The following is a 14,489-nucleotide window of genomic DNA, read 5'->3' on the forward strand; positions in this document are numbered from 1 at the left end:
GTTTATATATATATATAGAAATTATACTATGATTGGCTAGTATAAGGACATAGCAAATGAAGTCTACCATAAGGAGAAATGACCTATCAAAATCAAATATTGCCACTTACAGGAGGCAAGCATGGCATGCTTTTAGGGGATGATCTCAATAATCTACCCTTAACCAAAATTGGTTTTCTCCATTTAGTTATGCAGCTCGCCTTTTCAATATAAAGTTGCCTTCCTTCCTAACTTTATATTAACTCAGATGTCCCAAAAAAGAAAAAAATAGGAGAAATTTTGTTAAAAATCCTTTGCCAATTGATACCAATGGTTCAAACACAGCATTAACTTTCATAGTAGCATATATAAAGACTGTTAACTAAGATATACTGCAAGAACCAGATAATGCACAATCAATATTAAAATTACAAGAAAAAAGTCTAAAATATCCAATAAGAATAATTTATTTTAACCTAAATATGAGAAAGCTGAGAGAAATGAATAAGTTGCAGAGCTGGACTAGTGCATTTTAATAGGAACAACAAAATGCAGATTATGACTATAATTAAATAAGAGCAGAAACTGAATACTATCACTTTTTTCTATCATTCATTATCCCTTACTGTTTCTTCATAATTTAACACTTGACAGTAAACTCCAACTAATTTTGTCTTAATAAAAAACACACAGCAATATAAAGCCTGCCCATTTCTCAATATCGAAAAGGAAGCAACTACTTTGAGGAATATGAACTTAAAAATATTGAGTTTTCATCCCTAATATCAATATTTATGAAGTAAAACATACCCTTTCATGCATATATTTTGATTTGATCATGACACTGAAATATTATGCAAGTAAATAACAAAATTGAGGTCTTAAATATGTGTTCTATATATGCAAATTCTCCTAATCTCAATACTAAGTACATGCTGCACTTATAGATGGATGCTTCAGAAAATATGAGTTATCATTTGGAATCAGAAGCTCAACTCAGTCAGAGAAATTAGATCCACTGTTTGAACATCTATTTAAACGGGACTCAAAGATAGCATCTGCACATGCTCATCGCAGCACCCAACAAAAAAAAAGAAGGCTAACTTTCAAGAGAAAAAAAATGCAGAAATTTGACTGTCAATACTCCCTTCTACGGCTCTTTGCTTCCTGCTCAGCTCTTCTCCAGGCAGCCTGAAAGATGGAGAGAGGGTGGACATAATTCCCACAGAGAAAAACTGAAATAGATCTTCAGTGAAACTAGAAAGAAGAATAGATAATACAAACTCACCATGTCTTTCTCAAGCTTTGAAAGATGAGGGCGGAGAGAATTTCCTAAGCTCAAGCCTCCCCATGCTTCTTTTAGCTCTCTCTCCCTTGCTTCCCTGCGAGAATCAACATTTTTTATATCATTTTCTGAATTTTGAGCTGCTTCTAACTTGGCTCTCTCAAGTTTGGATTGATGCTTCACTAAAATCTCATCTAGGCTCTCTATCTTCTCCACGGGCTGTCTTCTTTTCTGCATTACAATGTAACTTCCTTCTTGAACCGCAGCTAGCTTGGTTTTATCCATCTTTAGGTGATGGTTTACCAAAATTTCATCAAGAGGTTTAATCTTCTCAAGTTGCCGATCCTTTTTTTTTACCAAAATCGTATTTCCTTTCGCCATAGCTTTCATTTTCTCTCTCTCTAACCAGTTAACAGGCTTGACAAGAATTTTATCTAGACTTGCTTGTTGGAATTCATCTGATCCATGTTTAGTCTGACATGAAAATGATTTTCGAGTTTCCGAGTTAGCTCTTGCATCATGAGAAATTATTTTCTTGTTGAGCTCAGATTTGGTCATGCTTCCATTTGTTATTTCCCTTAGTTTAAGCGCCAGACTCTTCTCTCCTGTCAACGAGTTTGACACAAGTGCATTACACTTGTGATTCCCCTTTTCTTCCTTTTTATCAGCAGAAGCTATCGGAATTGACTCAACAAACTTGACATCACGAGCAGGCTCTTCAAGAGGAGCAGGAGCAGATTCTTCAATCAACAGTTCATGATTAGAATAATTTTTTCCTCCTGATATAGTAACACAATTTTTCGGTCTTTGCTTCTGAGAATTTTTAGCTTCATGGATTTCTCTTTCAAGTTTGGATACACGCTTTACGAGAATACTTCCAAGATCGGAGGCGGACTGTGTTTTTGTTCTAGTCCGTTGACCAGCTCTATCATCAGAAATGTGCTTATCAGATTCTTCTAATACATCATCATTCTTCTTCTGAGAATTCTTAGCTTCATGTACTTCTCTTTCAAGCCTGGACACATGTTTCACTAGGAACTTATCCAGACTAGGCACAACGGTGGTATCTTCCTTCTTAACCTTAGATGGGTAAGCTAACCGGTTCACATTTGACTTCCTCGGCGCTCCACCTCGTGAATCATGATCTTGCTTGCTCTGCATTTCAAGAAGAGCAGCATTCAAACCGCAGGTAGCGACGATAGTAGCGAGGGATGAAAGCTCATCTTCCTGAAGTTCTTTAAGCCTATCAACCATTCTGTTTGCAAGATCTTCAAATGAATTAGAGCTCTTATTATCATCATGGCATTGTAGAAGCATTCCATAACTGCTTTTCCTATGGCTGACTTCATTATACTTCTCACTGATCTCAGTGCCAATTACAGTGGGATGCACTTCGCATTCTAGCCCACTACAATGATCAAATTCGCACTGGGGCAACGCACTAAGAGCTTCATAATCATCAGGATTCTGCCTAATATTTTGTAACAAGTCTCTGAATTCTTCTTTGTTGGAGGAAGAGGAACTGTTGGCAAGTATAATAAATGCTCTCTTGACTGCAGCTGCAACTTCCCTATCCACCTCGAATTCAGTTTCGAAAGAAGCAGTGACTGCGTGTGGAGATTTTCCCCCAGTGAGTAAAGATGATGATGACACCTCACATGATATCCTGGGACAATCAGGTTTATCGAACATCATAACTCCCAATAGCTTTGCTTCTTCAAAAGCTTCTGCAGCACGTAATTCTGCTTTCTCAAACTTGGACTCTGCATCTTTGCTTTGAATCCTATATGTAACGAAAGAATACATTATAAATTTTACAAACGCAATGTATTGAAGAAAAGTTTGTTCTTCCCATCACCTTGCTGCTTGAAGAATTCTACACCAAGAAGCTTCAACCATTGCAGCTTTATGAGCCTCCATGGCTTTGCTCGCAGCCTCTTGAGCTGCAATCTTCTCCCTCGCTATCCTTGAATAGTGAGGATTGGCATTGCCAAGAGTTTCAACTAAAGACAAGCTCATCCCACCACCTTCCTGGAACATTAAGAGGTTATTCGAAGTAATTCAAATGCAAACAAAGAGGTGAAACATAAAACAAGATGCACCTGGAGTAGCCTAATCTTTCTCATCAGGAATGAATCTGTCTTTTTTCTTGGAAACCAATTGAGAGGAGAAGGGCTTCTTCGATGTGAGGGTTTCTTGATTTGTGATGCAAATTTAGTTACAGAGCTCCGAACAGAATGTCCAGCTTCTTTCAATTCAATATTCTGTAATTGTTCATTAATAGAAGTTATTCATGAAAATTTATTGAAGAAGCCAAACAATTAAAGATTCTGAATATAATTGGATTCAGTTTACATTGCACAATATCTATTTTCAGAAATATTTATGACATATTTGTTCAAAGCAACAGTGCACTGTTGACTTCATTTTAAGGTCATTACATTTTTCCTTAGGATCCTGGGATCTAGCTCTAGGGGTCCTATTAACTATCTTAAAAAACTAGTATTGGAATTCATCCTCTTAAAAATTCCAGCCACTTCTTATTTCTCTTGTGATGTCTCGCATTGATGATCTCAAAACCATTGTCGTATGGTCGAGTAGTTAAGGACTATCATGTGGAGGCCCAAAAAGAAGTTCCCAATAGGATCTCAAGCCCTAGGAAAACCTCTTCAGGACTTTATGATCACACACACACACACAAAATGCACAAAATCCTCTGATGCGGACGACCTCTGATGATGAAATTAAAATTATTTTCATATTTTACAAAAATCATCCATTTCTTTTCAAAAATTAACGGCCGACAAGCACCAAACTCAAAACAAATGATTTAAGTGATGAAGTACCAGTTCAATCTAAATTATCTTCTTGGGTGAGAATAGATTCAAAGTTTGTCGTTAATAATTTAAAAATAAATAAGCTCCAAATTGACATTCGAACAAAATCTTGATGCCCTTGTATCAACCATGGTTTGGTGTTATTACTATATTTATGCATTCATCATACTAGTTCCTGGTAAGCATGTTCACATAAAAAGTAGGTTTTCGCAAATGACATCAAAGAGTAATGAGAAATATGATGAGGAAGCACTAATAGATGCGGAAGCTTAATACCTCAAGAATTTTGATTTTTATGAATCAAAGATGCAAGAAATGTTAATTTAGTAGAGACTTGAGAAGACGCACTCATGAATTCTTAGAATATGCCATAACTTTAAGAAAGTAAGGTGGAGATGGACAAAAAGTCCTCTTGGAAATCCAATCCTGTTTGGAAAATAAGGGATACAGCTGAGAAGGGGCGATTAACTATGTTGAAGTCGTTGAAGTTCTTGTGCATGACTAAGGCCTCTCTAATAATTTTTTTCTTTTTAAGTGAGGATAATACTTGTTACACATAAAAGAAAGTATACAAATTAAATCACGTTTTATCGATTTCAATTTCATCGTTAGGGATTTAAGGAATATGTATGAGATATTAGATGATTCGATCAAGATTTACTGCTCTTGTGCCCGTTATCATCCTTTCATACGTCCTTTTTGTGGCACAAAATGTTAAGAATTAACTTTATTCTAAAAATGTGATTGCCAAACTTTAGAGTATCCATAGGAAAAGCATCCATAGGAATGTTAGTGAGAATGAGATATTTTGCGAAAAGATCTACATCTTTAACTTTTACTTAATAACAAAAGATAGACAAACAAAAAAGCTAAGATCTGTAGCTTAAAAATATTAAGAAATATTAAAAAAAAGGATTTGAAGAAAGTGGAAAGACTCCTAGTAGCATTTGGGGAGAGTTTTTTTGAAAATCTTTTTTTATTATTTCTTTGTGTGATTATTGTACATGAAAATAATATGAAGAGGTTTTTAGATTTTTATATTGTATTAGAGCAAGAGCATTCTTGAATGATCCTCTTCTAAGTAGAATTGGATTCTTAGTAGTTGATCAATTTATGCCTCCACTACTATGAATGTAAGCCTAAAAATTCAGTTGAATAATATAAATCTTAATGTTTTTTTTATAGTTTTTGGTATGTTTGTTAAAATTTTAAGTGTTCGTTATATCTATTCTAGACAGGTGCTTTTGCATAAAGTAGATTCTCTTATTAATGATCGACAAGTGCTTTTGCATATAATAGATTCTCTTATTAATGACTAATTACAAAAAACTTTAGATTCTTAAGATTAAGATAGACAAAAAACTCATAAATTATTTGCATGTCATTATATTGTAACATCCTAACATATGATGTTATTAATTTGAAACACCATATAGTCAACATTAAGATTCATGCTAAAATTGATAACTACTATTTAAGATCCAAATTTGGTTTTTTTTTGAATAACAACACTCAATCAAACCATGATATGTGCAAATAAAAATAAAAAACAAGATTGCGCGATAAAAAAAATTAATTGGTTTATTTTGCACTAATACTTTTGACATTTATCCACCAAACATTACGGAGGCAAAATGAGAATTGATCTCAAGGAACATAGTCTAAATCTACCGTCCAATTTAGAGCAGCATCATTGTTAAACTTGGGATCTTGTCCAAGATCCTTCTATGGGACCTTCTCAAAGATCCAAATTCATAGCCATCAATGCATCCATCTCAAGCTTTCATGTATGATCTTGTGATTTGATTTTAGTTAGATAGCCATTAATTTTATGGTGACTCTCGCCCTACATTTGATCAATTTATTTAGAACATCATTGACATTGATCTCAAAACCCTTAATATATATCCCACCACCTGATATACATCATCATTATCACCTATCTCCATGCTTGAGACTCGCTTCATGCAATCATAGTCACATGCATGCACTGGCCCAATTTGATCATTAATGATGGCATGGCTCATCACGCTATAATTGCGTAAATGACAAATTGCTTTCCCAATCAAAGGCATTTTAGTTTATTACATATCTTTGTTGGTAATGCAGCTCACCCTACACCCTAAGAGCAATCAAAATACAAAAGAATCTGCATCCACACATCTAAGTACTCCATAGAGGAATGTTAAAGAACATTTTTATCATTTTTTGAAATACTTTCAAATATTTCATATTTTTCAGTTCAGCTACTGAATTAAGCAACATGGTCCTTTTCTACAAAATCATTGAAAAATTAAAAACAATCTATTATTGCGTGCATGATAAAAAAGAACTAAAACTAAAGATGACCAACTTTGTGACACTCCTTGACCCAATTTTTTGGTACACAAAGATCATAATGACTAATAATATATCAAGAACTGTCATAAAGCTTGTCGTTTGCATTGTCTTGGCTAATTACTCAATAAAAATAATTTTATCTACCAATAAAGCAGCAGATTTCCAATTATTGTAAGACAATGCCATTATGATTTCATCCCCTTTCGCTAATATTTTAGGTAAAACAACCACAATATGGGAAAAAAAAAACCCCACCATGAAAATGAAAGAGCCACATTATTGAAGGAATACTAATTGAAGTCAAATTCTTATGCATATAAGCAATATAAAACTAGCGCGGTGTTCGGCTACAACAAAGTTTTACGCTAAATAGGAATTATTCAATCCAATAAATCTGGATTTATCAAATCCATAATGCCACTGAAGAAGTGGCGATCAACGGAGAAATAAATCCGCCTCATACTCGGATTTACTTCATCAAAATGACGGAACGCTGGAAGAAAATAGCGGAATGCGAGAAAACTGCAGTTAACAAAGCGTTAGATTTATTTATTTTGGGATTTTGGCTTGATTTAAGCTAAATCGAAGAATAAATTCGATAAATAGCATGCTACCAAACACCTCCTAAGGTTATAGATTAAATACATAATTCTTCATTTTCTTAGAAACTAATGTGATACAAATTCGATCACAGCCCATTATACTCTATACATTCTTAGCCCAACCTTAAAATCAAATGAACTGTCAGGAGAATTCATCCCAACAGCAACTTATTCCTATTTCACCCACGCTCGTTATGATAAACAGCTTAAATTAACACGTCGCATCAAAGCAAAGCTCAAGAGAAACTACTAACAAAAATCATCAATTCCTGCCAAAGAATACCACTCTCTTCAAGAAAATCCAACATCAACAAACAAGAAATCGGAACAAAATCGATAATGCACAACAGAGGCAGCATCTTGAAGATTGAAACTCGTTAGGGTTTTGATTAGGTAATAAAAAGGTTCAATCACAGTTAGGGTTACCTTTCTTCCGCTCCCGAGCACCGGCGACGGTGTTTCCATTCCTTGCTCTTTCTTCTGTTTGTTCGCCGCTTGGGAAGAGGAGGTCGCTTCCATGGCGGATCTAGAAACAAGATATCGAGAGTGATGGGCAGAACTTCAAACGGATGCTTGAAAAAATTTGAAATTTACCCGTTACGCTAGGTTTCAGCCGAGATCTTCTCCTATCTGTAGAAAGATATTATGCGGATATCCGCATACAAAAGCACTAATTATAAGACGACAAATATGTGGGGTTGGTGTGATCAATTTTGAAATATATTGATACAATTTATATTAATTTAAATTAAACTAGTATTAGATTTATTTATATATGCTTATTAAAATAAATTCAATAATTTTTAAATTCATCTTTATAAAAAATAATATGAGAATATTCTAATACATTTTTTTATTCTTGTCATAGAAGGAGAATGGACTTTTAGGCCTTTAATATTTGAATTTCCATTATTATCTTGAGTGTAATTAGATAAATATAAAGTGTTAAGAAGCTACATGAATAGAAGAATGTATGTATAGTTCATGTTGCTTTGTTTATTTAGTTTCTAAGATCAAGGAATCTCTCAAAAAGGTTCGAATCATATTATAGATTTTCATGTATCAAGACAAGAGTCCCAATCAGTATCTGAGATGTGTTTAAGTTGACGATCAGAAGGATTGGAGAAGAAAATTTCTTATTCGGGTCTATATTTTAAATATCTAAGAAGACAGTGAGCGGCAACAAAGTGAGCAGAACCTGATCGAGTCAAATACTAACTGGGTTTTTGAATAGCAATTGTTATATCAGGTCTAGATACTGTGAAGCATAATAATCTTTTAATTAGAAGTCTATTGTGAAGCATCAGGTAGAAGATTCCCATTCAAGTCACCCACCCATATCAACTCGATTAGGGTAACATCATAATATACATGTATCTTCTAGGAGTTGTAAAGTATCTTCGAGATAAAATGATTCCTTCATATAAATGAGTAATTAAAATTCGGGAGGACTTTCAGATTTATTTTGAGTGTAGAAAGCATTTGGTGAGATTAATAGCTTGTAAAATTCATGGGTTCAATTAGACTAATAATTCCTTAATTTTTCACATAAATTTAATATTCTTTTAATACAAGTTGTCTAAGTGCATAGAGTATAAGATTTATTTAACTAATGAGTAACATTTTAAACTTAATTAATCATATAAGCGCAATTTATATTTTTCACATTTTAAATATATTACCCTAAATTTCAATAAGATTTTAATTATTTAAGCTAAAGAAGATTAAGGTATCATTTTTTTTTTTTCTATATTTTATAGACTTATCATCAAGGTTTCTCCTATTTTAGCTCTTCTTTGTAATTTTGTTTTGCTTTAAGCATTATGAGCTTTTTTAAAGATTTTTCTTTTCATCTTCCTTGTTTAAATCAATTATAATTTCTTAATATCTACTTTAATTATTATAATTTAAATGATACCAATTATTTTAAATTTATATGTATTAATTGCATAAAGTTTTAATCACTTCTTTAATTAAATTAGATTTTAGTCAACAATGTTCAAGTGAAATTAGATTCATAATCTTTAAAAAAATTATAAATTAAAGTAAATCAATTAGTATCATTAGATCAATATGAAATTCAATAATTTTCTAAGTTTATTAATCTATTTAATTAGTATAATCAACTATTAATTCATAAGGGAATAACTTCAAGTTAATCAACTACTTAAATTATCTACCTATAAGTGCTTAAATAAATGAATTACCTAAAGGAAGATGAACAAAAACATAATATGGCATAACAAAATAAAATATGAGTCATTGCAAGTGAAATAACAATCACTATAATAGTGCACACCACTAATAGGAACATAAAAGTAAATACAAAAGACATAAAAAACTCTCCCCCCAATTCAATATTTTGCAAATTTTAAAAAAAATATACAATAAGAAAATAAAAATGCTACTCCCCTCAAAACTCCGTCGACATGTCATCATCAATATCTTCATCATCATAGTCTCCCTCCGCAACAACTCCATTGTGGCTCCTAAATAGAAATGATAAGCAAGGGGCTCTGGGAACCTCATCTGATTGGAACCAAAGTGCAGTGAAAACATTTGCACCATCCCAACACTATACATGTGTCATCATATAAAAAAGTCATGATTCGGGTGCACCAATGGTTGATGGAAATTTTGCTACCATAGATTATAGCGACTCATGAGTAATAGTAGCCTTGTAAAAACAATGATTATCCTATGATGTATGTTGGTTGATTATGATGTCAATCATGAGACGGTGGTCTCGTGATCGTAGCAATGACCAGACATTAGTGGTTCGACGATAATTGTCAAGGGTCGTTGGCTTCAAACTTTTCTTCAAGAGCATAGACTTAGCTCTAAGTTCTATTCTTCTTATATATATATTATATTCAAATTTTGGAAGGGACGCTTGAATAAATTTAGCCAAAATCCCATAACACACAGATAGTTCATGTTCATTGTCTTGATCTAGTGAGTTTTCATAGTTCCAGAGTTCGGAAGGGGCTTGAACTTGATTCACATAGATTTAGCACGCCCCACAAAATCAACTCGTGACAAAATCGGATTGAGCTCAATCCGACTTGAACGAGCCAGCCCAAATCGAGTTCTTTCGAACCATTTTACGTCAAAATCAACTCAAGCCGGATCAAAATTGAAATTACCTTGCTCAAATTGAGTTGATGATCTTCTAGCTATAAGTTCAGGGCACCACTCTCCCACCCGGCGCGCCAATTAGCAGTTTCACGTTGACCAATTCCCACAACCACCGGCGTCATCGGCGGCCGTCCCAGTGACCTGCAGATCCCCAACCCCCACCGTTCCCACTCCTCACGGGAACTCATCTGCGCAACAGGACAAACCATGCGCGTAATCGTTCTGCCGCACGGTCCCCCCATGTGACCCTTATCCTTTATAAGCCCCACTTTCTCCATTCCCCCTTCAACCTTTTCCCACCCACCGGAGATTTCTCTCAGTCCTACAGCTTCGCCATGGCCCAACCCATCCTCTCCTCCCTCCTCCTCCTCCTCCTCCTCCTCCTCCCCAACTCTGCTTCGGCAATCAGATCATCGTACATCATCCACATGTCCAAGCCCCAAAAGCCTGCGCTTTTTGAATATCACTCCGACTGGTACGACGAATCTCTACGCTCTGTTTCCGCCTCTGCTCAGATTCTATACACCTACCACACCGTCGCCCATGGTTTCTCGGCCAGCCTCACGGCCGCCGAGGCCCGAACCCTAGCCCACCGCCCCGGCGTCCTCTCCGTGCTCCCCGACACACCTTACGATCTTCACACCACTCGCACGCCGGAGTTCCTCGGCCTCGATCGCAGCGATGTCCGCGTTATCCAAGATTCCGACACTGCAACTGATATTATCATCGGCGTTCTCGATACCGGCGTCTGGCCTGAACGGAACAGCTTCGATGATACCGGTTTCGGCCCTATTCCGACGGGGTGGAAGGGTTACTGCGTTGAGGCGAAGGACTTCGATCCTGCTAAGGCCTGCAACCGCAAACTCATCGGCGCGAGGTTTTTCTCCAAGGGATATGAATCCAGTGCAGGAGTGATTGATGATAGCAGGGAGAGCAGATCACCTCGCGATGGGGATGGCCACGGTACGCATACATCCACTACTGCAGCAGGCTCGGAAGTACTGGAAGCCAGTCTTCTTGGGTACGCAGAGGGAAAAGCTCGCGGCATGTCGACGCGCGCGCGTCTAGCGATTTATAAGGTTTGTTGGGCTGGAGGATGTTTCAGCTCCGATATCCTCGCCGCCATGGATGCGGCTGTTGAGGACGGGTGTAATGTGCTTTCTCTCTCGCTCGGAGGCGGCGCGGCGGAGTATTTCCGTGATAGCATCGCTATCGGGGCCTTTAATGCGATGGAGAGAGGGGTGCTGGTTTCCTGCTCGGCGGGTAATTCCGGACCTGGGGCCGCCACGGCGTCAAATCTCGCGCCGTGGATTACAACCGTTGGCGCAGGGACGATCGATAGGGATTTTCCGGCATATGTTGTGCTAGGCGATGGGAAGAATTTCACCGGTGTGTCGCTATACAGCGGGAAGCCGATTCAGTCTTCTCCAATCAGCTTCATCTTCGCCGGCAACGCGACGAATTCCTCCAATGGAAATTTATGCTTGCCTGGAACCCTAGTGCCGGAGAAAGTCGCCGGAAAAGTGGTGCTGTGTGAGAGAGGTGTGAATGCTAGGGTTCAGAAGGGAATGGTGGTAAAAAACGCCGGCGGAGCTGGCATGGTGCTGGTGAACACTGCCGCGAACGGCGAGGAGCTCGTCGCTGATGCACACCTCCTCCCGGCGACGCTGGTTGGTGAAAACGCAGGTAACGTAATCAAGACATACGCAATCTCCGATCCGAATCCAACCGCAACCATTATCTTTGGCGGGACGAAGGTCGGCATCCAGCCATCGCCGGTGGTGGCGGCGTTCTCTTCTCGAGGTCCGAACGCTGTTACGCCGGAGATCTTGAAGCCGGATCTCATCGCACCCGGCGTCAACATCCTCTCTGCATGGACGGGCGCCGTCGGACCTACAGGATTACCGTCCGATTCCCGGCGAGTGGAGTTCAACATCATCTCCGGTACCTCGATGTCGTGCCCGCACATCAGTGGCCTCGCCGCACTTCTCAAGGGGGCGCATCCGGATTGGAGTCCGGCCGCCATTAAATCGGCGCTGATGACCACAGCCTACGCAGAATACCCCGACGGCAACCCCATCCTCGATGTCGCCACCGGAAAACCAGCGACACCGTTCGATTTCGGCGCCGGCCATGTGGATCCTCCAAGAGCCATAGATCCCGGGCTCGTCTACGATCTCACCGCCGAGGATTATCTCGACTTCCTCTGCGCGCTGAACTACACTTCGATGCAGATCGCGGCCCTCGCGAAGGGCCGGAACTTCTCCTGCGATTCCAACAAGACCTACGCGGCGTCGAACCTCAACTACCCTTCGTTCTCCGTGGTGTTTCCGGCTGCGATCTCCGGGGAAACGACGACGACATTGATACACGATCGGGTGGTGACGAATGTGGGATCGCCGGGTATTTATAAGGCGGTGGTAACGGCGAAGGTGGACGGCGGGGGGGTTAAGATAACGGTGGAGCCTTCGGAGCTGAGTTTCGGGGAGGCGGGGGAGAAGAAGGGATACAGGGTGAAGTTCACGGCGGCTTTGCGGCCGTCGGGTTCTGTGGGGTCGGGCCGCTTAGTGTGGTCCGACGGGAAGCACACCGTCTCTAGTCCGATCGCTTTCACTTGGATTTGAATAAGGGAAACATCCTTTGTTTTTAGGCAGTGTCTTCCTACTCTGAGGTTTGAATGTGCAATCAATTTGTGGCTAATTTTATATTAATGTAGCTTTTATTGCAAATACGAAGTTTTCTAAACGATGAGGCGGTGTTTGGTAACCTATTTTTGTGGATGAATTATCGTGCGGATGTCATTTAAATTCGACGAACACATTTTCAGGATCGTCAAATCCATCCGTATAATCTAAATCCCGGATTTATTAAATTCAATAATCAATTGGAAAATTTTGACAAACTATTAAATATTTCTTATGGATTTAAATGAATTTAAATTGAATAATACTAAATAAAGTTTTGGGATTTAATATCATTGACTCTAATAAATCTACATTTATTCAATTTAGTAAATACTATTTAACTTAAATCACAAACACCCCTTTTAAAAATTGTTATTTAGGATGTGCTAGGGTAGAAAAAATATTACATCAGAATCTCTGAATTGCACTAAGACTAACGAAATTGTGTCACATCACACGATAAATTCATTAAATAAAAAAATTTATATTTTAATGTATGGTCTGTCTCCTCCGAACACATGACATAATTTCACTAGAGTTCTGTTGCATTTTGGTATCAGGACTCCAGATGTAATATTTTTTAGTTTGGGTCGACGGTGCAGTGTCGCACCTCAAAGTTTTTTTTTATTTAGCAAAATTATGTTTTGTCTATTTTTTCAAAAACTGTGTTTGCCATCAAACCTGATTAGTTGTTGTGGCTACTAAAAAGTCCTGATCTCTCTTCCAAAAAAAAAAAAAGTTAAAATAGCCAACATAACTTTTTTAAAAACATTTTTTTCTGCGGCGACTTCATAATTACTTCTTCAAACAACTGAAGCCATCCTAAACAAACCCTTAACAATAGTTGAACATAAATTTTAAGATTTTATCACCCACTAGTTTTTAATGCAATTACATATGTATAGCATAATTCTTATTATATATGTAATACTTATTTTTTAATTTTTTACATTTATTAAACACATCATTCTTATCACATGAAAACATACCACTATTACCAAGGCTTTGAATTTAGCTCGAAGATCCTTGCTCGAATATAGATTCAAAATTTGGCTCAAATCGAAATTAACAAAATGAGTAAAAGTGCCGAAAATTTGGAATATTTTTTTCTTGAAGCTGCTTTGAGTCATACACAAAATCAACTTGAACTAGCTCTTAGATTAGCTCGAACCATTTTTTATTTAATTATCTATATAATGAAAAACAATAGAGCTAGAACGAATCCAAATAACTTAATTTGAGCCACATCTTTTCAATATTGAGTCAAATCAAGCCAATCTCTACCTAGAAGCCAAAAACGGATTCAAATAACTCAATTTGACCCAAACTTGCCGCGATCTCGAGCAGGATTGAGCTTGATTCAATTTCAAGTTGCATTGCCTCAAAATCAAATAAAACAAACCATGAGTCAATTTCAAGCCAAACTCAATCCAATCGAGTTAATTTTAAGACGATCCTTGCTCTTCTTAAACTCGGATTTTTATCCACTCTAACTATTACCAAGCATTGAAAAATAGCACAAATATAAATATCAAAACTAGGGTGCTAATCAAGCATCCTGGCATTTTCGATATTGAAATTGTGAAACAACGCTTATTGCATTGAACTAAAGTTTGCCTTTTAT

The 14,489-nt window shown here is 37.4% G+C and overlaps 2 protein-coding genes across 2 annotated transcripts; one reads left to right on the plus strand and one right to left on the minus strand.

Annotated features, from left to right (window-relative positions):
• Positions 1-831: 831 nt before the first annotated feature.
• On the minus strand, positions 832-7,658 carry LOC110023870. The gene is made up of 5 exons (XM_020723498.1): positions 7,470-7,658; positions 3,367-3,528; positions 3,123-3,295; positions 1,268-3,047; positions 832-1,170 (listed from the first exon to the last, which is right to left on the minus strand). The coding sequence occupies exons 1-5, from the start codon at positions 7,560-7,562 to the stop codon at positions 1,117-1,119; spliced, it is 2,262 nt and encodes a 753-aa protein (XP_020579157.1). The 5' UTR covers positions 7,563-7,658; the 3' UTR covers positions 832-1,116.
• A 1,709-nt stretch (positions 7,659-9,367) lies between these two features.
• LOC110023869 (subtilisin-like protease SBT1.7) lies at positions 9,368-12,954 on the plus strand. The gene has a single exon (XM_020723497.1). The coding sequence runs from the start codon at positions 10,517-10,519 to the stop codon at positions 12,803-12,805; it is 2,289 nt and encodes a 762-aa protein (XP_020579156.1). The 5' UTR covers positions 9,368-10,516; the 3' UTR covers positions 12,806-12,954.
• Positions 12,955-14,489: the final 1,535 nt, after the last annotated feature.

The sequence above is a fragment of the Phalaenopsis equestris genome, unplaced genomic scaffold (genome assembly GCF_001263595.1).
Source record: "Phalaenopsis equestris unplaced genomic scaffold, ASM126359v1 Scaffold000233, whole genome shotgun sequence".
NCBI classification, from domain to species: Eukaryota; Viridiplantae; Streptophyta; class Magnoliopsida; order Asparagales; family Orchidaceae; genus Phalaenopsis; species Phalaenopsis equestris.

Coding starts and splice junctions, on each gene's coding strand:
- LOC110023870 (XM_020723498.1), bottom strand. CDS start 7,562: ATGGAAGCGACCTCCTCTTCCCAAGCGGCGAACAAACAGAAGAAAGAG. Junction 3,296..3,366: donor GAAAGATTAGGCTACTCCAG/GTGCATCTTGTT, acceptor TTAATGTTCCAG/GAAGGTGGTGGGATGAGCTT. Junction 1,171..1,267: donor CAAAGCTTGAGAAAGACATG/GTGAGTTTGTAT, acceptor TCCATCTTTCAG/GCTGCCTGGAGAAGAGCTGA.
- LOC110023869 (XM_020723497.1), top strand. CDS start 10,517: ATGGCCCAACCCATCCTCTCCTCCCTCCTCCTCCTCCTCCTCCTCCTC.